Below are 17,885 nucleotides of genomic sequence, written 5' to 3'. Positions count from 1 at the left end.
GCTTCTATTTGAAGGAGTATCAGTTCAGTTCAGTTCAGGAGTATAGCTGCTAAAAAAACAGAAAGACAAAAACAAAACTATAGCAAACACCGTAAGATCATGGTGCTACGTAGAATGTGTGTTTTTGGTATGTGTATTTCTGTTTAAAGGTTGATATTAGTATCTCAGTCTTGATGTATTGCTACTTCTACATCTTATGTTTAATAAAATATAAAGATTCCAACTGAAGTAATTTGAAAAACTCTACTTGTTTAAATAGCAAATTAGGAAATTTGTGAATAATTTCTATAGGATGAGCACTTTATTCAGAATTTTAAAAAATAGATATTTTTCTAATGGGGAAAAACTTAATTTCAGATCAGTTTTTAAAATATTTGCATTGCTTTATTTAGCCAAAAGAGTGTTAATTTGTATGATTATTTGAAAGAAGAAACTCTATAATCTTTACTTTTATTAAAATGTTTATTAATTTAATAGACTATTGATTAAGTCAACCTGTCTTCTAGATTAAAATTAAGATGTTATACACATTTCATAATGCATTCTAAATAGAACTCTATATGACAAAAAAATGATTTCATAATATGTATACTTATTCTCACTCCTCCTCTGAACAGGCAAATACCAAATACTTAATTTTATCTCTTGGTTTCACTATATAATTGTGACCTTGCAAAGTGACAAGTGACCTCAACCCAGCTGTTCAGGTCTATTTGTTGGAAATGAGATAATCAAAGTTGCATAATATATTAATGAAAATGTGTAGTAGAAAAGTGGTTACCTGGTATCATAGTGGTGAAAGCTGCCAGTTCTACCACTTACATGCTCTGTGACCATGGAAGAGTCACCTCTGAAGTGAGACTACTGCAAAGACCAAATGAATTAAAAAGCATGAAAGTGCTTTCTAATCATAAAGCACTTTGCATGTATTATTCATTTAATAATAGTACTTATAGTTACCATTTGTTGTGCACATGTTAAAGTTCAGGATGGTGCTAAGTGCTTTGCTTATGTTACTGAATCCTTGTAACAACACAGAAGGGTTTTTTTTTTCCCCCAGTTTTTTAGGAAAGAAAATTGAGACTTGGCATAGTATAGTGAGATAAGCTGCCCAAGTTGGAACTTATTTCCAGCCCAGGTCTGCCTGATTCTGATCTTTATACCATGTTGTCATTTCACTCAACTCACGAACAGTGTTAACACAAAAGATTATCAACATCAAAGATTTTATTTGATAAAATCCAGACATTTTAGAGCTTGCACTATTCAGATTAAAATGAAACGTAAGGTTTTGGAAGACAGCCCTAGACTCACTTGGGGTTTTAAAGTTAAAATGGGGAAAACTGATCAGAAATTCATAAGGGATAGTAGATTAGCATTGATAGAATAGTGCTGACATTTAAGAGAAAGCACAGAATGGAGACCAAGTAATTGGATTACAAAGGATTATCAAGGAAGGTAAATTATCTAATTATTCTTAACTTTTACTAAATTAAGGTGGTGAGTTTGAGGCAAGAAAGTTTTTAGTTTTTAACAAAAGGATAGATTCTTCGTTGTTTTTTTTAAATCTCTAAAATCTTAATAGTACTTCATTTGAATCGAATGTGTGCTCAGTTGTGTCTGACTCTTTGCGACCCCATGGACTATAACCTGTCAGGCTTCTCTATCCATGGAATTTTCAGGCAAGAATACTGGAGTGGGTTACCATTTCCTTCTCCATAGTACTTCATTATAGAATCACTTTTATAACATCTTTTGGGAATTATTGATGCTGTTCATTGAAACATCAAGTAAATTCTAAATACCCAGCATTGTTATAATCAAATTCTGTTTAAATATTTGTACTGAAGGTGTCAGCAAAATTTAGAGAGATTTAAAGGAGTAAAACAGACTCCATCAAATATGACTACCTCTGAGAAGTAAAGGAGCTAGGAGGCAAAACTCTTGTATTATATATATGTGCTTCTTATTTTATACCCTTCTGTTCTAGCTGAAAGCATATTTCCATACATATAACTTTTGTCATGTATGTTAAAAAACCTGTTATGACAGCCCTGTGTGGTATGTGAGTTTGTTAGTAAAAATAAACTGTCAAACCAGTGTTACTTTTTGCACTATTCATTTTTTTCACTTTGTTCCCAGTTTTTATGCACTCATGAGAATACTAAGCCTTATTGACTCTGGGGAATTATGGTGTCTGACTCTGACAGTATTCCTGAAGAAGGGAATGGCAACCCATTTCAGTATTCTGGCCTGGAGAATCCCATGGGCAGAGGGGCCTGGCAGGCTACAGTCCATGGGGTGGCAAAGAGTCTGATGCAACTGAGTGACTGTCATACCTTCATCTGACAGTACTGGTTTAGAAAATAGTGAACGAAAAAAATCCTGGAAAGAAAATAATGAAAGCAGAAACTTACATAGCTTTACATAGTTCATTGTTTCTGTGATAATGTCTCTCATGTTTTCTGTGTGGAGATAATTATATCTCAACATTGAATCAAATATGGAATAGGCATGGGGTGATACTTAGATTTGGGAAAGTTTTGATTAGTAGTTTTCTTACGGGAAAAGGAAATAAATGTTATTGGAACATCTTTAGAAAAATAAATTTGTGAATTAATAAATTTTCACAGCATGCAGCATATCCAGATATCTGCTTAGCATGATTGAGACATGAAAAGCAACCTGTTACATCTTACATCTAAATAAAAATTATTTGTGAATTCTTAAGAAGCAATGAGAAAGAGGGGAGAATAGGAATGGGTGAAGTGTGGCCTTGGAGAGAACAGAGAGCAGTTTCTGGAATGAGTGAAGAATTTCAGCAAACTTAACAATGATTCCATCCCAGTGATTCTACGGGCTGTAGTTTAAGTAACAATATCTGACATTTAACCAAGACAGAACTGGATCCCAGCAGAAGAATATGAGAGATTGTTAGAGTGAATCTGGACAAATTTTTCACATGAACACCTAAGAAACAAAGTCACAAACCGTACAGCAAGGAAAGTTTCTATGAGAACTCTCTAAAATTTCTGAAATACATGTTAACTTCCAATTTTTGTTAGTTTCCTTTAGCAGTAAAGTCTCTAAAACAGAAAGCTTGTCTCCTCATCCTCAGAGTGTTCATTGAAAAGAAATAGAAAATTTCCTATCCCATAACTAGTGTAGAACAGAGAAAAACCGCTGGTTGGTGACAATGCTGAGGAGAAACCCAAGATGACACACAGGACCAGCACCTGAGAAGGTGACCCCCGGAGTTTAACAAACAGGAGGTCCGCGTGGCTTTCCTGATTCTCACTCAGTTTTCCATCCAGTATTGACTGTGTAAATGGCTTGCTTGAGGAGCTGTGGTCCTTAGAGTAGACCCTGGATACTTACAGATTGAACAGTTAGGGTCTAAATCAGCGGTTCCCATCCTTTTTGGCACCAGAGACCAGTTTTGTTGAAGACAGTTTTTCCACAAACCAGGGTAGTGGGTGGTGGGTGATGGTTTCAGGATGATTCAAGTGCATTACATTTGTTGTGCACTTTATTTCTGTTACTAATACATCAGCCCTACCTCAGATCATCAGGCATTAGGTCCTAAAGCTTGAGGACCCCTGGTCTAAACTGTTCCCAGGGTGCTCCAAAGGAGTGTGACCAGTGGCAGTTAGTAATGTGTGTAGGGCATGGATTTGAATTCAGAGCTGCTATGCTGCATCGTTATGGTGCATAACTTAAGTACACTATTCTAGCTGGCTGCCCAGAGACTTCAGTGAGGCAGTTTTAGCTTCTTTTCAAAATTTCCACTATCATTTAGGCAGTAATTTCTGTGGAGCTCTGTGTTATATGTATTATTCCCAAATGTTAGTGGTCTACTGGGGTCCTGAATTTTGCTGTTTGCCTTTGGCTTACCTCCTCCCGCAATTATTTTATAAAAACACCAATATGTTTTCTCATAGAAGATTTCAAAATATTTAAGCAGAATATTTTTTAGCATACTCTTACATTTTATATTTCTCATTAGTGTATTTATTTTGTTATTGTTTTTCCCCTCGGTTACTTTTATTTAGCCAAAGGAGAGACTTTTTAAAACTCTTTTCTTTAACTGGATATGTCAAATTTGAAATTGTATTAATTTCCTGTATACAAGAGGACATCGTTAGTTGCAAAATCATTGCTAAGGATAAAAATTCTTACAATTAACCATTGATACCAGTTATAATGAATATAAAAGCTAAAGTATTTCTATTAACAGAAAAGTAAACTCAAAAGCCAGGCTGATACTATTAATAATATGCATGTTATAAATACCAAAATGTTGTAAAACGTATGTGACAAAGTTCCTGTAGTCATCTCAAAATTAATGGCAACTACAGAATTTCTGGGTCCCATCCCACACAAAATAGGTATATTTTTATTTAAATGAAACATTAAATTTCACTGTAATAATACAGAAATGTGAGCAGGAAGAGGAGATGATATATGATTCATGTGAAAAATGGAAGGTGTGATAGAAGTAGTGATTTCATTTACTTCCTGGCTGATTTCAGAAAAGCTTGTAGAGTACAGTTGGATCTGTAATAGTTCATATAAATGAAAACTTAAAGAAAATACTCATGTGAGGAAATCTCTTCCTTCCTTAATTGCTGAGGGGTTAAGTATTTTGTGTGATGATATGTTTATAGGACTTAGGTTTCTTGGATAAAAGCTATTATAATAAATCTTCTTCTGTTTAGAATAAGGGATTGGCCATATCTCAAACTGATATAATGTCTAATAATAAAATATTAAAAAATTAAAAAAATTTTTTATGTATTTAGAGGTTCAGTCTTATTACTGAGTCATAGAATTCTTAAGATAAATGCTACTAATAAATGAATGGAAAAGGTCATTAAGGAAAAAAATCACCATTTGTAATATGAACATAACAGTGTTACAGGTATTAAATCATCAGGTTATATTTTTTATTACAACCTTTTTGCTCAGTACAAATTGTACTTTTTCCTAAGTATTGAAACCCTAATTATTAATATTTGGTTGTACAGACATATATGAACTCTCTCAATAACAGTGCTAGGTTTATTTTGAATGTTTAGAATAATACTTGATAGACTATCACAGCACAATTTTGTGGAAGATTTAAAAAGATAATGGCTAATCATTTAAATATCTAACTTTTATTTATATTTATTTTAGTTTATGATTGAAGTAAAGAATTCTGCTGTATCTTGTATACCAGCTGATTGGATTAAGGTTGGAAGGTAAGTTTAAAAATACATGTTTTTTATTATTCATGTGGATTATAATAATAAATTACCTTCATGCTTCTGGACTGTTAAAACCACATCCTTGACATTAAAAGCAATTCTTGCCCTTCAGTTTCCTTCTGGAACTTTTAATTAGAGAAATAATTATCTTAAACTCTTTTATTAAACATTTTGTCCAAAAGGTATCTTATTTGTATGTATTTGTTTTCTTGTTTTGTGAATTACTGTTTTATCCTTATACCTCAGAGTACACTTTAAACACATGGAAAGAGAAAGTTGCAGAACCTTCAATTATAAGATTAATTTGGTTGCTTGAACTTCTTGATGAATGCTGTACCTGACATTTCTTTTAAGAAGCTGACATTTCATTTTCTGCCTCACTGAGCTCTGCCTTTCTTTATTTTTAATGCTTTCCATGGCACATAGTTATACTAGTTCTTTACATGTTCTTTTTTAAAGTTGTGTCTTGAATTCATGAAAATAATTAATCAGAAACAAAATTAGAGAACCACAATGAGACTCTGCCTTTTCTTCTTGGTTAGGCATTAATCCTCAAGAGGTGACTCATTAAAGAGTGGTTTTAGAGAAATTCATTTCCTCTTGTGAGTGGTACTGTTTCTGAAATATTTATTACTACTGTTAGTATGTTTGCATCAACTTGAGATGAAAATGTTACATTTGCCTAAGATAGTAGAATAGGGACTAGTAGCTGATGATGGTATGAAGGAACTCTACGTTAAGAGTGGAAGGAAATTTTTACATGATTTTGACATGATGTGTAAATGATTATTAATTCATTATTTTAATTAAAAAAACCCTGTTATCCATGGCCACTATCAAAGGATCCTGAAAGCATAATCATGGGTTTATTTAGCTCTAATACCACCCTTTTTTTTTTTTTAAACCAGAAGCTGTAATTGAGTTTCAGATATTGTTGATTTTAGGGAATGTTTTCTTCTTCTGCAGGCGCTCTTTCCTTTATCTATTTTTGTTCTGTACTACAGCTAGTGAATGGTAATACACTTTATGAAGAGAAATACTAGAAATCATGTTAATCTATCTAGAACAACCACTGAAATGTCTCACTAAATGAGTTTTGTCAGAAGAGAAAGCTATGATTAATATGTTTGCATAAAAATCTAGATAACATACTTTCAAAGCAATAAGCAAGGCATAAATCAATTCCAGCATCTTTTGAACATTTCAGTGATGTAAATCGAATGAATAAATGTGGTTGGGAAGGTATTTTTTTATCTGTTTAGCCACCAGAGCCTTGACAGGAGTAAGCTAAAATATCATTAGTCAGATTTCGAATGCAAAAGGCTCATTTTCAGTAACTTGCCAAATTAAAGATAATTGTGACCATGTGTTAACAGGAGTGAGTGTGCCAACAGAGATCAGAGTACACTCTGTCATCACCTACCTGTCACTCAACCTTGACCTTTTTTTCTTAAAGTCTCCATCATGGTAATAGCATCGATAAGCAGTAATCACTACCACAGTGGAATGGCTCCTAACATTGAGTTCAGTTCAGTTGATTTGCTCAGTTGTGTCTGACTCTTTGCGACCCCATGAACTGCACCTCGCCAGGCTTCCCTGTCCATCACCACCTGCCAGAAGGAGCTCAAACTCATGTCCATCGAGTTGGTGATGTCATCCAACCATCTCATCCTCTGTCATCCCCTTCTCCTTCCTCTTTCAGTCTTTCACAGCATCAGGGTCTTTTCTAATGAGTCAGTTCTTTGCATCAGGTGTCCAAAGTATTGGAGCTTCAGCATCAGTCCATCTAATGAATATTCAGGGTTGATTTCCTATAGGAAATCATTGAGTGCTAGTGACATAATTACTCTGCTGAGCACTGTCTGATCCTCCCAACAGTGCCTATGGGCTTCCCTGGTGACGCAGATGGTACAGAATCTGCCTGCAGTGGAGGAGATCCTGGTTCAATCCCTGGGTCGGGAGGATCCTCTGGAGAAGGGAATGGCAACCCACTCTAGTACTCTTGCCTGAAGAATTCCATGGACAGAGGAGCCTGGTGGGCTACAGTCCGTGGGAAGATTGGACATGACTGCACAAGTAACACGTTCACTTTTCATGAGGCAGATACTATTGTTATCCCCATTTCATAGGTGAGGAAAGTTTTTAGTTTAGACAAAATCAGTTTTATTGGTCCAGAGTCACATAGATAGCGAGTAACTGACAGAGTTGGAATCTTAGTGTGGATTCTCTGACTGGGGACCCATAGCATCCACCATTGTGTTCCGTAGCTTCTTGATGAGGAAGCAGAGATTGTTTGCAAGCTCAGAAGAGGAGTACATGATATTTCTTCCCATCCAGGGTCACTGTGAATCTGCAGTTGGATCATGAACCCTTCTTTGACTGCCTCCTGAATTAATGCATTGCTGTTCATTGTAATGCTTTTTTTTAAAATTGAAATACTTTAATCATACAGAAAAGTATAAAATATGAAAAATGATATGATCTTCGCCAATATATCCAACTCTCTGATTTGTTAGGACTTAACTTTGTTATATTTGCTTCTGATCTTTTTTTTTGTTAAACCAAACATTTTCATTTTGTATAATTTACAGAAAAAAACCTCTTTACTTATGAAACAGAAATTCTAAACTTTGATTTTTGCCATATGGATATAACTTGAATTTTAAAAGCTTCCTAAACAAAGTCCTCTGAACTTCAGATACTTTATTTACAATAAAGATCTTTGGAATCAATAAAGTTCAGGATCATAATTAAAGAATGTTCTCTATTTACAGCTATTTACTTTCAAGGTTCATCAGAGAATAATAAATAACTACTTTAATTTTCTGAAGTGATGGCATTACTGACTTCTTAGTAACCTTGGTTTCCTGTTTATGTTTTTTCTCTTCTTCTAGCACAAAAGCTGTGAGCCGCTTTCACTCTCCTTTTATTGTAGAAAATTACAGACATCTGAATCAGCTCCGGGAGCAGCTAGTCCTTGACTGCAGCGCTGAATGGCTTGCTTTTCTAGAGTGAGTTTACAATGAAAAATATAATCTGACTTTTTGCTATGAGAAATAGACTGGGAAATCTTTCCACCAAAAAGAAAAGTAGAGATTACTGCTTGTGACCTGCCATAAAATAGTTGAGTACATGTGTTCTCTGATTTTATTTTTAATCTATTGAAGTGTAAGCTCATCTTAGTCTCTGGTAAGAGACCAAATATACTTTTTGTTACTGTACTAACATTTTGTTGCTAAGGATGTTTAGTAATGTCACTTTGAAATTCTACCTTGGATTTTGTTTACTTTTCTTGTATAAAGGCTTAACATTTTCAGAGTTGGACAAGTATGGGTTAGTTGTTTTATTGCATTGGCCAAAAAGTTTGTTGTTACAGGAAACAAAGTCTGTACGATGTTACAGGAAAACTCGAACAATGTTTTTGGCCAGCCCACTATCTGCATTTAATTTTTTTCTTATATTTTTGCATCCTTTACCTACTTCCCCCTACTATGTATCTTGAAAAAATTCAAATCTATGGGAAAGTTGAAATGATGATCTCTGTACTCTTTACCTAGGTTTATTTAAAGTGTTGAGATTTTACTATATTTGTTTTATATCTCCCTCACATTTTTTTTTTCTGAAACATTTTAAAGTAAGTTTTAGACATTATAATACTTTGGCCCAAAGTAATTAAGCATACACCTTCTAAAAATAAGGACATTTTGCTTATAATTTTGCTACCACTATTATACCTAAGAAAGTTTAATTGTTGTTGTTCAGTTGCCCAGTCATGTCTGATTCTTTGCAATGCATGGACTGCAGCTACTAAGTTAAATTTTAAATAGTCTCAATTCCTCTTCTCCCCATATTTTTATTATTTTTATTTTTTATTGAAGTTGATTGATTTACAGAGGTATGCCAAACTCTGATGTATATAGCACAGTAACCCAGTTACATACATATAGACATTCCTTTTTTATATTCTTTTCCATTGTGGTTTATCATAGGATATTGAATACATTTCCCTGTGCTGTACACTAGGACCTTGTTGCTTACTCATCTATATATAATAGTTTGCATCTGCTAATCCTAAGCTCCCAGTCCTTCCCACCCTCAGCCCCCTCCTCCTTGACAACCACAAATCTTTTCTCCATGACTCTGATTTTCCCTCCTCCCATATTTAAAAAAAACTTTCACATGTTGCATTTGTTTATTAAGTTTCATTAGTGTATTTTAATCTAGAATAGCCCTCTACCTTTATATTATGAAATTTAGAGGGGAGGCATCCATGCCATTGTCTCAAAGAATGTCTCATTCTGGATTTATTAACAGTCACATGTTCATCTTAATAGTTTTAAGTTGGTGGTGTTCTGATAAATGGTGAATAGCCAGCTCTCTGGAGAGCAGTAGTGTGTGTTTGATTTCTGTGGTGTCACTACAGCCACCAGGACTGATTGCAAGCTCCTGCTGGCCTGGATTGGAAAGAGATGTGCACACAGTTGACTTTCATGAGTCCATAGGAGCCAGCTCCAGATCACCAGTCACCTAAACACTTTGTTTATTAGCTCATTTTGCTTCACAAGAGCCCTAAGAGTGAAATATTATTACCATCCCCAATTTACAAATGAATAAGGCGAGCGACAGAAATAAAGAATAAGTTGCCCACAATAAGACTGTAACCCAGATTCAACCCAGGGTGTCTGGTGGTAGGGCGTGTGCCCTATACTGTCAGGCTGTAGAGCCCACCTATGGTGAATCAATCCATGGGCATCACTGGGAAATCTTTCAGTCTTGCTCTTTAAAATTTTAAACAGTATATTCAGTGTAGTCTTCAGGGAACTTTTTTCCATTTAAAGTAACGACTCTGACAAGTGATAAAAGAGGAGCAAAAAAGATAATATGTGACAGTTTTTAAAAGGTAGTAGGTTGGTACCATCTCTTGTTGCCCAGAGGAGTTTTGAATTACAGGATCAGAAAGAGATTTCAGTACACTTACCCTGAATCTTTTGAAATTATCTTGACTCTGAGTCTTGAATCTGGGGATAGAAATTTGGTCTACTCACTTCCTTTTCCAACTTATTTTCAATTACCCTGGCTAAGGGTTTTCAGGGCTCTTGAGTTTTTATTTTCCTGACTTTCCCCTTAGTGATATCACTGAGAACATGAAAAGTGGACTAATGTTTTCCCTTTCAAGCTTCAGGGACTGTATTCTAGAGTCCTGGGATTCAATGAGGTTGTTTGTCTTCACTGTCTACATAGTGGGTGTGATTTTATAGGTCTGGGTTATGTTCCTTCATGATTCTAGAGTAGGGAAAGTTCAGATATCCCAGGGTAAAGATTTTGGCACTATCCTGATTCTTTATTCCTTTTTTCCCCTTTATCTATTATCAAATTCCTATTTGTCTTTTTTCTCTTTGAAACGTCTCTTTGATTTGCCCCTTCCTCTCCTGTCATCTCACACCCTTCCACTCTCACTGTGTTAGCCCTCTGCCTGGGCCCTCCTACCCCATTAACCCAGGAGAATCCTACCCTCATCATACCATGGCTTGGCTGGAGTTGGGAGTTGCTGAGAGTAAGCGAACATTAAATAAAACATCACAGAAGAATATGATATGATATATTGCTAAGTAAAAAAAGGATGAAAAGTGTTAAAAACGTGATGCCAGTTCTGTATGTGTAAATTCACATACATGCACAGCATACACATTTTTGTATTTTAAAATATTAAATACATATGCTGTAATTAATATGCTAATTGGCCATATATGTATATATAAATAGTTTCAAATATTAACTGATTAATTTGGAGGGTGAGATTACTGGAAGTTTAATGTACTTTGCAGATCCATGATATCAAAAGTTTCTGTAATATACATATATTACTTTCAAACAGAAAAATATAATTTTTTTAATCCAAAGAAAGAATATTGGCTGAAATTTAGCTACAACATTTGCAGCTAGAGCCCCCACGAGAACAGCATTGATTGTTAGACATACTGTTTATTGAGGTGCCAGATGGTGTGAATATAATGTCATTTCAAAAATGATTAACCTCATTGAACCTGACACCAGAGGATTGAATACCAGCTATACAAGTGTTTTTGTCTCTTACCGAGATAGTAACAGTTGTCCATTAGTCACATTACTTTTTATTGAAATATTGCAAGAAATCAAGGTTGTAAGAAAGTCTGTGAATGGAACCCCCTCTCAAAAAAGTGTCTCTTCTTTCATGTTCTAAAAGATAGGCTCTCGATATTGAATAATCTCAATTGAAAAATCTTTAATAATAAGATTATTGAATATTATTCAGTTGAATAATTGAATAAAATTACCTCTCATACAGTAGTTCAAGTATTTTATAAATACATTTGCAAATAGAAAATAAAATAGTCTCCTTTTTAATTAACTTCAAATATTATTGAATAACATCAGATGGTAAACTGTCATAATAACTTTAGAACCCAAGTGTCTTTAATCTCCTTCCCATGGACCCAGCAATACCTTTTGAGATTAAATCACAGTGATTAGTTGAAGTTGTTTGGTGGCTTAGTGATAAAGTTGTATGTTGTTATGACATAAACCTAAGTCTATCAGATTGTTACGTGAATGGTCCATTTTTCAACCTGTCATTTTTCTAAGATGATCTCTTTGGAATTTGGTCAAGAATAACAAATAGACAAAGACGAAGAAGTCAAGCAAGGCTTTATAAGAGTTGTGATGGTGATGTTTAAGGTTTATGATAGCTTAGAATTTTTTTTCACATGCCTTATTTATACAGTTGACATGAGAAGGAACATTGTTGTCCACAGCTAAATAATTTACCTTCTCTCTCCTGCCTTTTGTGTTGTTGCTAAGCTGAAATGGTACTGGCCAAGAGTTATATTACTTATTTCAATCCCAGAAGTTAGATCATCAGGGACAGTTATCCTCAACCTAAGGCTATTGGGTAGTGATAAATTAGTGGCCTGGACAGGAGCTGAGAAGGAAGGAGTGGGGGTAAGAAAAAATTGGCTGTTTTTAATTTTTTTTTTACTGTAGTGCCACAGATACATTGAACACTCGGATTCAGAGAGGCAAGAGCAGAAATATCAAATGTGGCTGCTTTCTGGCAAAGGAGAGAGTGCCGGGATAGGAAGACCAGATGGATCAGTAATTAGAATAGGGACAGAATCAGCCACAGTCCAAGGGGTAGATGAGCGTCAGATCTAAAATTGAAGCTACTAGGAATGACAAGGCACCCTCAGGAGCCTTACATCCACAGAGCACGTGACATCTTCAACACTAAGAGCCATTTTTAAGGTGGCAACTGAGTGCTCCCGTTTGATGTCAGGTATAGTCTCTTTTGTGTTTGGTATTTTGCACATGCTCTTAACATTGTTAGTGGTAACCATGTAGTTCCTTCTGAGTAACTTTAATTTGGGGGAAACAGGTAAATTGTATTCATTATGCTCTCCTTGTTCATGAGGTTCTCACTTTGCTGACAAAGGTCCGTGTAGTCAAAGCTATGGTTTTTCCAGTAGTCATCTATGGAAGTGAGAGGTGGACCATAAACAGGGCTGAGCACTGAAGAATTGATGGTTTAGACCTGTGGTGCTGGAGAAGACTCTTGAGTCCTTTGGACAGCAAGGAGATCAAACCAGTCCATCCTAAAGGAAATCAACCCTGAGTATTCATTGGAAGGACTGATGCTGAAGCTGAGGCTCCAATACTTTGGCCGCCTGATATGAAGAGCTGCCTCATTCAAAAAGGCCTTGATGCTGGATTGAGGGCAGGAGGAGAAGGGAAGACAGAGGGTGAGATGGTTGGACAGGAGTTTGAGCAAACTCAGGGAGACAGTGAAAGAACAGGGAAGCCTGGTGTGCTGCAGTCTGTGGCATCACAGAGTTGGACACAACTTAGCAACTGAACAACAACAGTGCTGTATCCACTCAGACAAAGAAGTTTAAAATATACTGTAAATATACTCTGCAATTCACAAATAGTTAGAATTAAAACTGAATATTTAACATGTTCTAGTATCTGGAAAAGTTATCTATATAGGATATCTTATTTTAATATTAATAAAAAATCAAATTACAGATTCTAAAAAATCAGTACAGTGGTAATAATATTGGAATAACTGATCACATAGCAGCTTAATCTGGATATCCTTTTCTAGTAGGAATCACTCTAAAAACCTTTGGATTTAAGAAGCAAACAGACTAAATCTCTTAGTTTTTGAAACTCGCAGTATTAAATAGAGAAATATTTTTTAAGAGATGCATTCAGTATAATACTCATCTCTTTTGGAGAGGATTATCTTTAGAAAGTTATAAGGAACTCCTATGATAAGAGATAATAGAAGTATCTAAGCAAAACAAACGGAGAAGGCAATGGCACCCCACTCCAGTACTCTTGCCTGGAAAATCCCATGGACAGAGAAGCCTGGTGGGCTGCAGTCCATGGGGTGGCTAAGAGTCGGACACGACTGAACGACTTCACTTTCACTTTTCACTTTCATGCATTGGAGAAGGAAATGGCAACCCACTCCAGTGTTCTTGCCTGGAGAATCCCAGGGACGGGAGCCTGGTGGGCTGCCGTCTATGGGGTCGCACAGAGTTGGACACGACTGAAGTGGCTTAGCAGCAGCAGCAAGCAAAAAAAGGAAAGGAAAACCCCTACATACAGCATATGTTTTTTCTAGAATAAGTCTTTCAGTGCAAGTCTTTTAAACTTTTAGATCACCAGCTACCTAATTAGCCAAAGATTTGAAGTGACAGACCTTTTTAAAAACAAGTCTCATATTTAATTTCTATATGAATTATTAATAAGAAAACTGAAGATCTCTTTAAAAAGTACCTTTCTTTTTACTTGCCTTCAAAAAATTTACTGCAATGTCAACTCTATGGTTAGATGTTAGGTAAGTAAATCAGGTGAACCTGATGAGCTCTGCTTTTGAGACACTTCCAATAAATTTTAGAAGAAGATATTGAAATCGTTTTCCTAGTTTGGACAATGCTATGAAGGATATGTGCAAAGGGAAGCTGATCCATTTGGGTAGTTCATGATGTCATTTAAGTTAAATGAAAATAATCTCTACATTAGTGTTAATTAGGTCTGAGTTCAGGGTAGATGAAATGTGCAATATGGTATTAATAGTAGACATCTTTGTAAAGAAACTATTTTAAAATATATATATATATTTTTCAAATAAAGTCTCAGTAATCAAGTTATTAAACAGAAAATAGTTCAATGTAATTTCCACCTTTCTTAACTGCTAGCTGTGTGCCTGGTTATTTGTTTATGCTCATCATAGCTACCAAACTGATTACGTAGTGTACAGTTTTTAAATTTGCTCACCTTTTTGTTGTTATTGTTGCTTCTGTAGGAGTTTCAGTGAACATTATCACGCCTTGTGTAAAGCGGTCCATCACCTAGCAACAGTTGACTGCATTTTCTCCCTGGCCAAGGTCGCTAAGCAAGGAGGTTACTGCAGGTAATGTTTTTTTTTTTTTAATTTCAGCCCTTTTCCAGTGCTTTAGAACAGATAGAATTTTTCAGTTAATTTTAGTGTTTCTTGGTGGCTCAGCTGGTAGAGAATCTGCCTGCAATGCGGGATACCTGGGTTTGCTCCCTGGGTTGGGTAGATCCCTTGGAGAAGGGAATGGTACCCACTCCAGTATTCCGGCCTGGGGAATTCCATGGACTGTACAGTCTGTGGGGTCACAAAGAGTCAGACCTGACTGAGCAACTTTCACTTTCATTATACAGTATTAAAATTACTCAAATATATTGAACTCTTGGTAAAGCTGAATGTCATACACATATAGCTTGATTTAAAATTAAGAAATTCCTTTCTTGCTCTACCATTGAGTACAATGAAAGCAGATGATGACTATAACTAGAGGGAAATGTTACATATTTCAATTTTTAGATTTATGTGGGTGACATTTTTTATAGAGGAGCAATCCTTTCATTTGTTAGCGTTCACTTGAACACTTATGATATGTTTAACTTTGTAATTATAAAAGTCTAATTTAAACATCATCTAAATCAGGTATGGGGGAGACTTAAGGTATGATTCATTTTTAGGCAAATTCCACTCAGTTGCTCTCAAATTGCTCGTCCTTAAGTCTAAATCTTAAGCTAAAACTTTGGCTCAGTGCTCTGCCTTCCAGCCCCACTGGGGCACAAGGGTCCTGTGTTCCAGACCCAAGGGGGTAGCAATCCTGTTCCCATAGCTTTGCTGGGCAGAGGTTGGGCCCCTAGGGCCCCAGGATGCCCAGTCCCTACAGTGGTCGTTCCGTGGCCAAGCTCTGCTTCTGAGGTGGCCCCACTTCTGCTTGGTGTTCTGTGCCTGGGCTCATTCCAGCAGCTCCCCTAGGCTGCAGTTCTGCATCGGTGGCTCTCTGTGAAGCCCTTTCGGAGGCTCTCTGGGGGTTCTTATATAAGAGTGCTATCCTGTTCTTGAGGGCTCTTCCCTTAAGACCTAATCACCTCCCAGGGGTATAGGTTTGACCACCAGGCTGATTATTTTAACCACTAACCTTAAACTAAGTTTCATAACCTCTGTGCTCCTCAGTTTCTTCATATTCTTCACAAAATAATACCTACCGCTTAGAAATGTACAAATTAAATGAGATAAAGACTTTATGAAATTTCTAAGGAAAACTAGGCAGATGATAAATACTTAATAAACAGCAATAGTTACTCACTGATGTTTATTCAAAAATCAGAAAGAATTAAGTATTGTAAAATTTTTTTGCCTTTTAAAAAAACATCTGAGCTTAAGGGTTTTTAGTATCTTTCATACCTATCATTATTTATTTTTTAAAAATCACTTTCTGTTTTCTATCAGTTCACAATCTTTTCTGTCTCTTTGAACGTGGTAAGCATAGTTATCTCAAAGTCTGTGTCTGATGATTCATATCTCTGTAGTCCTTGTGGGTCTCTTTCTATTGCCTGTTGTTTCTGTTCATTTTCATTCATGCATCTCTTTGAGTGCCTGATTGTTTTGATTATCTTCTGGGCATTATATTTGCAAAATCACTTGTAGAAATAATTTGATGTATATTTCTCTGAAAGGGTCACATCTCAAGACACTAATGATGTTCTGGCATCACTTAGTCCACCTCAGAGCTTGAGAAGGTTCAGAAATTCAAAGGGTTAAAGATTCAAAAGTTCAAAGATTCAGAGCCTGCAGTTCTCACTTCAGATCCAGTCTTCTGCCTGGTATGCAGGCTTTTGGTGTCTCAGTCCAGATTAAAGCTGTTCATAGCGTTCAGCATCCCCTCAGAAAGCAGCAAAAATCAGCAAACACCCTCGCTGGCCCTCTGTCCTCTGTCCTCCCCCAGATCCTGGCCTGGTGATTCCTTGTTGTCTTGTTAGCTGTCAGGTGGCTTCAAGTAGTATACTTGAAGTAAAGTACAGGTCTTCTATACTTTATCCAGTCTTTTATTTGTCCTCAGTAGGATTGTTCTAAACCACACCTTCTGTCAGTAAGACAGTTTCAGGAAGTGGCACATGCTAAAGTACTTTCCACATTGGATACTATATACTTTATAATAAGAAAACTTCACCTGAAAATTTTTAAATGAAAATCGTGCCATTGTATTTAAGTAATACAATCAGTCTCTCTCTCTCTTTTTTTTTTTTTTGGCAGCCATAAAATTGAGTGTAAATAGCCATGAAATAGGAAGTTTTTTTCTAAAATGCATTTTAAACTAGTATCTAAATAATCTGAAGTTTGTGCTCTTTTCCCTTAGATTTCCAGCTTGTTTAAAGATTTTTAGGCACACGAGTTATTGCAGAATATTAAATTGATCATTGGCTTCATAATTATAATCTTCTTTCTAAATGTTATTCAGTTCAGTTCAGTCTCTCAGTCGTGTCCGACTCTTTGTGACCCCATGAATCGCAGCACGCCAGGCCTCCCTGTCCATCACAAGCTCCCGGAGTTTACTCAAACTCATGCCCATCAAGTCGGTGATGCCATCCAGCCATCTCATCCTCTGTCGTCCCCTTCTCCTCCTGCCCCCAGTCCTTCCCAGCATCAGGGTCTTTTCGAACGAGTCAACTCTTCTCATGAGGTCGCCAAAGTATTGGAGTTTGAGCTTCAGCATCAGTCCTTCCAGTGAACACCCAGGACTTATCTCCTTCAGGATGGACTGGTTGGATCTCCTTGCAGTCCAAGGGACTCTCAAGAGTCTTCTCCAACACCATAGTTCAAAAGCATTAATTTTTCGATGCTCAGCTTTCTTCACAGTCCAACTCTCACATCCATATATGACTACTGGAAAAACCATAGCCTTGACTAGACGGACCTTTGTTGGCAAAGTAATGTCTCTACTTTTTAATATGCTATCTAGCTTGGTCATAACTTTCCTTCCAAGGAATAAGCGTCTTTTAATTTCATGGCTGCAGTCACCATCTGCAGTGATTTTGGAGCCCTAAAAAACAAAGTCTGACACTGTTTCCACTGTCTCGCCATCTATTTCCCATGAGGTGATGGGACCAGATGCCATGATCTTAGTTTTCTGAATGTTGAGCTTTACACCAACTTTTTCACTCTCCTCTTTCACTTTCATCAAGAGTTTTTTCAGTTCCTCTTCACTCTCTGCCATAAGGGTGGTGTCATCTGCATATCTGAGGTTATTGATATTAGGACATTTTATT

At 36.2% G+C, this 17,885-nt stretch overlaps 1 protein-coding gene across 1 annotated transcript in view; it reads left to right on the top strand.

The window, feature by feature from the left end:
• The window catches only part of MSH3 (mutS homolog 3), a 155,331-nt gene that overhangs the window by 90,225 nt on the left and 47,221 nt on the right, over positions 1-17,885 (top strand). Inside the window, exons 16-18 of the mRNA XM_043467515.1 lie at positions 5,179-5,243; positions 8,144-8,260; positions 14,599-14,706. Coding sequence (XP_043323450.1) covers positions 5,179-5,243; positions 8,144-8,260; positions 14,599-14,706 — 290 coding nt within the window. The remainder of the gene's footprint in view (positions 1-5,178; positions 5,244-8,143; positions 8,261-14,598; positions 14,707-17,885) is intronic.

Source organism: Cervus canadensis, chromosome 4 (genome assembly GCF_019320065.1).
Source record: "Cervus canadensis isolate Bull #8, Minnesota chromosome 4, ASM1932006v1, whole genome shotgun sequence".
Taxonomy (NCBI): Eukaryota; Metazoa; Chordata; class Mammalia; order Artiodactyla; family Cervidae; genus Cervus; species Cervus canadensis.
The sequence above is the reverse complement of the archived record's forward strand: the minus strand, read 5'-3'. Positions and strand labels throughout refer to the sequence as shown.